The 9931-nt window shown below is 31.5% G+C and overlaps 1 protein-coding gene across 1 annotated transcript in view; it reads left to right on the top strand.

The window, feature by feature from the left end:
* Positions 1 to 9931, top strand: part of LOC105617086 (protein cereblon) — a 36394-nt gene that overhangs the window by 20783 nt on the left and 5680 nt on the right. Inside the window, exons 3-4 of the mRNA XM_012198665.1 lie at positions 1319 to 1410; positions 1534 to 1878. Of these exons, the coding sequence (XP_012054055.1) occupies positions 1319 to 1410; positions 1534 to 1878 (437 nt within the window). The remainder of the gene's footprint in view (positions 1 to 1318; positions 1411 to 1533; positions 1879 to 9931) is intronic.

The following is a 9931-nucleotide window of genomic DNA, read 5'->3' as shown; positions in this document are numbered from 1 at the left end:
AATATATATATATATATATACACACACACACACGTGTATATATATATATAGGTACAATATATATATATATATATATATAGGTAGCCAATTTAATGTCCATCCCAAATAACTTTTTTATTTTTGATCTTAGAAAAAATGTTCATACAAAAGTTGTATAGCTTTGAGGGAGACATAAGATGGTGGTCATTAGTTTGACTTTGAATTGTTTGAAGGTCACGTGAAGGTTACCTTCAATTTCTTAAATAAAACCTCCTATTTTTTATTGTACATTCTTGTAGATCATCTCGAGAGCTTTCCAAAATATTATAAGTTCATTTTTATTAAGTATTTTTATTAAGTATTTTTCAAGTTACAAGGCTTATAAGTTACAGCACCGCTGGAATTAGCACCCAAGACTAAAACCTCTTAAATAATAAAAATATTTAAAATATTCAGGACTTGGATAACATTTATCAAGCTCAAGATCATTATTCTTCTTATTTTCATTTTTACATAAAAATGAATTCTTAGTGCAAAAATGAAAGTAAGAGAAATAATCTCCAATGATATTGATCTTAATGAATGTTATTCAAGACATGATCCTGAACGACATTTAAGAGGTTTTAATTGTTAGTCGGACATCTTAGGTAATGCTAATGCCGGCAGTGCTGTAACTTGCAAGTCTTATAACTCGAAAAATATTTAATGAAAATGAACTTACAGTATTTGGAAAGATAATCTCTCAAGATGATCTACAAGAATGTGCAATAACAAGAGTTCCATTTAAGAAATTAAAGGTAACCTTCACGTGACCTTCAACTATTTAAGGTCAAACTAATGACACCATTTTATGTCCCCCCCCAAAACTATACAACTTTTGTCTGAAACATTTTTTTCTAAGATAAAAAATAAAAAAGTTATTTGAGAGGGAACATTAAAATGATACCCTGTATATATATATGTCCCATTTTAAATAATGCATTTAATCATCGGTCAGACACTTTGCGTAATGCTAATGCCGGCGGTAACTTTCAATCATAACACAAAAACTTAAAGAAAAAATATTTTATTATAATGTTTTGAAAAGCTCTCGAAGTAATTTACACGAATATGTAATGAAAAATAGGGGATTCCATTTAAAAAGATCGTCTTAATCTGGTCTTGGCGATGGCAAATCTAAGATCAAATCAATTTTCTTATGTTCTCCTTCATATTATACAACTTTTATTTGAAACATTTTTCTGTATCTACCATAATTTTCGAGAAATGCATTATTTAAAATGGGACACTCTGTATATTTAATATGTTATCAAATATATGAGCAGTAATATATTCTTAGACCTGTCAAGCAATAGGCTAGAGCCCAATATGGATGACGTACCAGTGCCCTCAGAGAATACATTTGATGTAACATTACCAGCAGCACATTCTGTAAGTCTATATTTTCTGATATTCTAAAGATAAATAACATTTAATATACTATTGGTCATTTATTTCTATAACACACGTAACTAAAAACTCTATAAAATATGTAATTAAATTTATTCTGTGCAGTATTTAGGACAAAATTTAGAGGAATTGAGAGGAAGAACTATATTGGATGATGGTATTTATATAAATCTACCATTATTAGTGAAGCAGTCTGTATTGTTCCCTGGACAAACGTTACCAATGACAGTCTTTGGCACACAGACTATAGAGATGTTACAAACTTGTATACAAAATGATCGTACTTTTGGTGTCGTATGTTATGGTAATCCTGATATGGAACGAATAGGAACAACTGCTGAAATCTATGAATACACAGACGGAGGTATATGGTTGGATCATGGTCGACGAGAGTTTCGTTTGAAAGCTAAAGGCAGACAACGTTTTAAAATATTACGTATTATTACACAGGTTAGTTCTTATATTCACTATATACAAATTACGTTTACAACATGTTCGATTAATTTTATGGAGTTATTCGGAAAGTTTAAAGCATTTTTAAATAAAAATTAAGTATAATTGGATCATGTAAAAACTATAATGAATATGATGTGTAATCTAAAAGGCGCGAAATTTGGTATTTTGTTTTTAATGAAAATTGATCACATTTAAATTACAGCGAAATTTTGTTTTAGTTTAAAATTTTTCTATTTAAAATAAATGCAAAAATAGCAATTTTTAAAAAAAAAGTTAAAACAAGTAACAACAACGCTTATAGGAGTCAGCGTGAAAAGTAGTGCGTTGACCAAAATCAACAAAACATAAATTTTAATATTTCAATGAATATGAACGTTTTGTTCAAATCTGTAAATTTGAATCATTTTCAACATAATTTTACAGTTAAGTTAAAGAATAAAAAATTCAGATTAGCGGCATTTACATTACCAAATTTGATGTCGCATCACTTCGCTCAAGAGAGAAATAAATAACAATCCATCACAATATCTCATCACAGTTTCAAGACTGGATGGAAATTTTATATATATATATATATATATATACATATATATATATATTTACAACTATAAAATATAAATTTTGCATGTTTTATAATGATTAAACGAAAATTTTCTTTCCATGCAGTGTGCCATAAACTCATTTATGACGACAAAATGTTCCGAATAGTAACACTTTTGGATCGTAAACAATTAAATAAATCATGTAGAAGAATATTAATAAAATAATGTAATTAATAAAATAAGTAAACTCATCATTGATAAACTTATCAGAAGTCTTAAGTTTAAAATAGTCAAAAATAAAGTGGCAACATTTACGTATAATAACCCAGATAGTCAAATGCGTCAAAGATGCCGCTATGTTGTTGTCAATCATTGCTGCAATAGATGTCGATGAACAAGTAATCTTCTCATTATGTGTGTAATATTGCTCTCATATGAATTTTAAATTTAATGATTGCAAGATATAGCATTTTGATGATAGCACTTTCTTATACATAACGAATGTACATGTGATGGCAACTATTTTCATAGCTTTGCTGTTCGCGTTTGATGGTAACATGAGAGTAACTATCGTCACAATGTATTCGCGAAAAATAGCATATTGACAACAACATGATGGCAATATTTGCAAAAATATGAATGCCATGCATTTGATGTAACTTATATCCCTGTTGACAAAAATTATTTATTTTATTATTTATTTAAAAATATGTTTTTAGAAAAAAAACTATATTTAATTTGATATAAGCTTGTATATATAAGAGCTATGTATATATAAGATTATGTATATAAGATTATATGAAATTTTGTCCTACAATAAATGGATTTTTATATGTGAATAAATGAGATCTATTCAACAGGGATTATATCATATGATTTGTACAAAAATTGCGGATTTAAATCAATTTATGTAGATTTAAAACCCATACTCAGATTTGTGTATTTTAAATAAGATTTTTTATTTCCAATGTAATGAATAATTTTTGAACTTGCACAAATTTGTCTAAATCTATAGTACATACAGAGACACAAGTTTTCAATATGCATGAAGAGATGAGAAAGATGAGAAGTAAAATTTTAAGGTAATTGTTTGTACAATAAGAGAAACTATAGGGTGAGTCTGATAAAAAGTTCACCACGTTTTTCTCGAAAACGGTTAGAGATAGGCGGAAGACACTATGAAATAATGGACAGATGACACGTATGTGCATAAGAGGACATCAACAAAGAAGAATCCATCATCTAGATTGCATAGATTCGAAGACAGGCAGAGATGTAACATAAAGAGATACAATAAAGTTTTCTGATATTCGTAAGTGTTAAATATATATCTCGCTTTATTAATTATCCCCCAAAACTTGCGTAACAATACATGATATCAGAAGTGCGATTCTGAAGAATTGGGATACAACTTCGATACGAGAAGAAAAAAATATAGATGATTATGGCAGCAGCAGTCGTAACCTCATGGCAAACGCCATAAACAGCTAAATTTCACCCGAGAATGACCAAAATGAATACGGCGTTTTAAGAGATACTGAATATTGTATGGACTCGCGGAGAGTGAGCAAATCAATGCGTTAATTTATTCATAATCAAGCTGATCAAGCTGATAATGTGTTCATATTGTTACAGCTGCTTGCTGATAAAAAAGAGATGAAGAAAGATGAAGATTAAGAAAACCTTCAATTCATTTTGTAGTAAAGCGAAACATAATATACCATGTCATGTTCAATCGCTGCCATCAAGACGAAAGCGAATTCGTTGATGAATACATTACTGATCTTCACAGACTGGCTGGATTCTGCGAATACGAAGAATCCAGTAAGATGATTTCATTCGTGACAGACTAGTAATAGTAGGATCTCACGCTGAAAACAGCTGTCAGGATAGCAAAGCGAACAGATTAAGCGACGATTGTCAATCTTACACAACGATATGAAATCGGATATAAACCGTGTCCATGCACGCAAGCGAAATAGTGGAGAAAAGAAGTGAGAGAAATTAAGGCTCTATATATACAATAAATAATAAAGGTAAAATAGAGAAGGGATCAACTTCGACTTGTCGAAAGTGTGAAGGTAGATCGCATTTTGCAAAAGAATGTCCCACAAGTAAGTTGCATGTCACTCATGTCAAATGATAGGACACTACACAAAAGTATGCCGAAATAGACAGTCAGTCTATTTACTTAACGCAGCAGTGCGATAGAGGCACTTAAAGTACCGAAGATATGTTTATAAGTATCGTAGAGGAAAGCGTTGAATCAATCTCAGAATTTGATAAAAAAAAATTGGATAAAGGTAGATGGATAGTAGTCATCATCGGCAATATTCGACTTTTGGGAAACATCGACACTGGAGCAGACATTACTTGCATTCCAAATAATGTGTATAATGAGCAGTTCGCAAAAATTCGTTTACGATCGCCGCGTCATCAGTTGTTCAGCGCAGATTAACATATTATGAACTGCTTAGGATCTTTTCAACAGAAAATACACTACAGAAGTAAAACAAAGAAGACTGAAATCTACATCGAATGATTGGATCGAATATTGCTTGATGGAATTTCATGCGAGAAGCTCAAAATAATTAAACGTCTCAATTAGAAGAACATCCTAAATCATTATTTAATTCTAAAGCAATATATGCGCGAGTATTTAAAGATTTATGGAAAGTCAAAAAATTCTATAAAAGACAAAGTTAAAGAAAGAAGTGGTACCTTACTTTCATTACGCCAAGAAGAAATTTCCTTTCTACTTAAAGAGATTAAAACTAATTTAGAAGAGATGAAATGATTAAACATCATCGAAAGAATAGATGAACTTATTGATTGTTTTGGATTAATTTTGATTTTAAAACGAGAAAATACGAATGTGCATTGATTATGTTCTAAACAAATATATAAAACGAGAAAATCATCTTATGCTGATGACAAATAACAGTTCCTGGAACAGTTGGGAACGCACGCTATTTTTCTAAAATAGATAAAATGCTAATCATAGATTTGGCAATGTATGTTGGACGAAGAATCAACTTTTAACAATATTTATAACACCTTTTGGTTGTTTTAAATTCAAGGAACTTCCTTTCAGCATAAGCGTTCGAGGAGAAAAGAATGATTCAAATATTGGAATCGAAAGCATCTTAGTAAATATGGACAATGTCCTCGTTTATGCAAGATGATGAAAGAGCATAACGAAAGACTCCACAAAGTTTTTAAACGGCTAACGGAGGCCAAGGTAATATTAAATGGAGATAAATGCTTCTTCAGAATAAACGCACGAGTTAAGTTTCTAGGGCACATTTTAGATCATAAAGAAGTCCATATTGACGATAAAAAAATTACGGAGAGACACAGAATATTTCAAAACTTTGAAACTCGATCAATTATGTGTCCAAGTTTATACCGGAATTCGCCAGGAAAGCAAAACCACTGAATGACATAATGAGCCAAAAAAAGTGTTTGTATGGGACACTGCACAACAACATTTCAAAAGTTGAAGATAGCGTTATCAAGTATTCCAGTACTCGCATAGTTCATCCATCAAGAGAGACAATGCATGCTTCAGCATCCGCGGCTGTCACTGTTTTTCTTGATGCGCACATCCCAACGACGTCGACGCTTAAACAAAAACAGAAAAGCAGTGAATATCATCCGATTGCATATATTTCGGGAACAGCAACCCAAAGAAACTAGGCTCAAACCGAAAAAGAAGGTTACGCAATGGGCGTGTGACAAATTTAAAAATTACATCACCGAATTGGAGGTTATACTAGAAACAAATAATAAACCTTTAGTCTCAATATTTACTACAAAACATTTTTTTTATCTGCTTTCTAAACTTCAAAGAATGAGACTTCCTTTAGCAATATCATATTAGACACATTCCAGACAGAGATGGAAACTGCAGATATACTGTCAAGAAGACCACTTAGCAATGGAGAAGAAAAGATTTCGAAAAAGAGATAGCAGCATAACCAGAACAATTATTTCTAATCTTACAGATCAACGTATATAACAAATTCGAGAAGCCTAATCTCGGGATTTAATTTGCCAATGCTTGAAAGAATATACCTTCAGAAGAACTAACTGGATGGGGAATTAGTAAAGTAATGGCAATATCGAAACAAATTAGCACAAGAAGAAGATCTTCTGATGAAAGGTTCAAGAATAGTCATACCGAAGATACTCTGGAAAGAAATTTTGGAAAAATAAGAGTCACTTAGGAATAACAAAATGTCGTAGATGAGCCCAACAATCCGTTTGATGGCCAGGACTATTTACGCAGATGGAGAAATTAATAAGAAAATGTAGACTATCGAATTGACGCATAATCGTAAATCTCTTACGTCAACTGAATTCCCAATAAGAACATGGCAAAGAGTCGGAATGGATTTATTCCATTTAAATCGTCGATGGTACTTAATAATTATATTACTTAAGATATCCCGAAATTGCACTTCTAAATGTTCTAAAAAAATTATTAAGCCGATCTTTAAAGTCGATCTTCTTTAGATGGAATTTCCAAAATAGGAGCAATAATGGATCACAGTTCGAATCTATCAACTGCAAAATTTACAAAATTTGCAGTTGAATGGGGCTTTATACACATCACATCTAGCTCTCGCTTTCCCCAAAGTAACGGGATGGAAGAGCATTCAAATAATCTAAAGAAAAACAAAGATCCATATGAGATACTGATGAATTACAGAAATGTTTCATTGGCAAACGGATATTCCCCTGCAGAACTTCTTATGGGCAAGAGGATTAAGATGAAATACTATTGCATCAAATAAATTGCTTCCAGAAATCCCAGATCAACTTTGAGGAATTGAGAAGCTGGATTTTGAAACCGCCAAAAACGAAACTTTGATAAATGGCATGGCGTTCGAGATTTTCAAGAATTATCTCCAGGAGATGAAGTTTGGATAACAGATTTACGACATTATGGAAGGATTGTCACCAAAAAATTCCACGTATTCATATTTAGAGACGAAAAAACGAACCGTGCAATGCAATCCCCATACAGCACACTAACATATGTAGGAAAAATTAATATCTTAAAAACGTTGATTTGTAACATTGCAGTAACATCGCGAAATTCAATGATGTAGATTCAATGTTGAAGAGACGTTGCAGAAACGTCTAATAGCCATTGAATTACAATGTCTGTGAAAAATTTCTCATTGATTAATTCAATTTTATTATTAAAATAAGTATTATTGATTAACATCATATTCCAGAAAACACATGAAAAAATTTTAAAAAATGCTTCCTTCTCATTTGGAAATTAATTTCCTTATTTTCCTAAGTGGTTACCCATCCAATCCTTATACGCCATCCAACGAGCTCTACAATCGTACGGGAATTGCAACTTCGATGATCCTCGAACACTGAATGTTCATAGATATACAATTGTGACATAAATATGTAGAAAGATCATGAGTCGCGCATCAACACAAACAATATTATATGTGCGAGCATTCTGCACACGCGGCCGATTCTCGCGTAAACATGTATCATTTAGAAATGAATCTCATTAAAAAATCAATTTAAGTGATTTAAATTTTCAATTTACATGACATTTTATTTTTATTCATTTTTTACAAAATAGATTTCGATATATAGTTTATTCAATATCGTTTTAATTGCAGCAACATTAACAATCAATGTGGAAAAATCAATAAAAATTTAACTTATGGTTCAATTTATTCAATATTGTTTCAACGTCACAGCAACATTAATAATCAATATAGAAGAATCAATATAAATATAACATTGATAAAACATTGATACTTCAATATTCAACATTGCATATCAGCAACATTCTTTCAACGTTCTGTGCTGTATGGGATCGTGTCCACCTTGTTACAGTAACATGGGGAGCGGAGTTTTGCAAAGATGAGGAAGGAAAAATTATGGAATAACTGATGATATACAGAAGACTTTCACTTAAAAGGATAAAGATGGGACAAACGTGCAAGAAACAAGATTAATAGAGCAAGGGGATAATACCCAACAACATCCAGTCTTATAAAACTCACTCAATTAAATTATAATTGCAATCTATTTAAAGGCCGTATTGTTCGGTCAGATTGCAATTATAATTTAATTTAAAGAAATGTGAGATAATGCACAGATGGCGTGTGTGGCATACAAGAGAGCGCCAACAAGGAAGGATCCATCATCTAGGTTCGAAGACAGGCAGAAATGTAACGTAACAATACAGACACCTACTATCAAAATTGTAGGATAAGTAAGGTGATATATTTTGAGGATCTTGAGTAATTTTAAATATCCTTGATTTTCATACTACTAATAAAAATAGTTTTTTTAATGAGAAGGTATTTTTTACTCGTTCTATCAATGGTGCTCAATGAGCTGAATAATTTTACATTAGAATATCTTTTCGAAAATTCAACTATTGTCGAGATATAAACCAAAATCAGATTGAAAATTTGGAACAAATTTTTTATTATTGCAATAAATGTTCAAAATTTTGTTTATTTAGGGTATATTCCGTTTTATGCATAATGCATCATTACTTCTAACTCTTGAATCGTTATTTTGCGAAAAATATTTTTTATTCTTTCATGTTTTCCGAAGGAAAATTGAAAGTAAGCTAGCTCCTTTACTCTTCCTCAAAGACATAATAATAATTTAAACGTGTTAAATCAGGGAATGATGCAGGATCACTTCTACCAATCCATGTTTGGGAACATTTTGTTGAACTGTCGCCTCGTATTTATAGTTTCAGTTACATAGTGCACTACCCCGAAGTGGGGTAGTGCACTATGTAACTGAAGCTACATTCGAATCCTATCTTTCAACAGAATATCTTCCACTAAATTTTAAAATCATTTTTAAGAAAACAAACAATCTCTCAGTTCCTAAAAAAAGAATAATCCAATTAACGAACGCCAATAATTTCTGCCCAAACATTAATACTCCACTGATGTTGATGATTCACAGTACTTATTCTGTTGACTTTGCTTCAATAATACAAATTGTGTCTGTTAACTTTGACAGCTGGACGTATACGTGAGTTCGTTGAGCCAGCGGTTGTCGGCTGACTTGATGTAAGTTCATCGAGTCAGCGTTTAAGGTGTTTCTACACAATTCGCAAATCGCAAAACGTATTTCGCAAACGCAGACGCAGAATGAAGATTTGTATTTGTTTTTTCATTGCAGGCAGTTGGTTTTCATTCATTCTGCGTGTCTTGCGTGTGGTGATCGTTATTTGAATTATGTTTTGCAATTTGCAAATTATGTAGAAGCATTTTTATTGGCCGAGTTTACGAGTACGTAAGTTGATAATAGGATTGCAAGCCGTAAGTCGTAAAAAATTGACCAATTACAATCAAATGTGAGAAAAATAATCGACTCTAATTGGTTAATTTTTTACAGCTTACGGCTCTATTATGTAACAGGCCTTAGTTAGCGATTATTAGCTGATATTAATTGCGAAAGATATGATATGTATACTGTAGTTAATATATATA

Source organism: Atta cephalotes (assembly GCF_000143395.1).
Source record: "Atta cephalotes unplaced genomic scaffold scaffold00011, whole genome shotgun sequence".
Lineage (NCBI taxonomy): Eukaryota > Metazoa > Arthropoda > Insecta > Hymenoptera > Formicidae > Atta > Atta cephalotes.
This window is presented reverse-complemented; position numbering and strand designations above follow the sequence as displayed.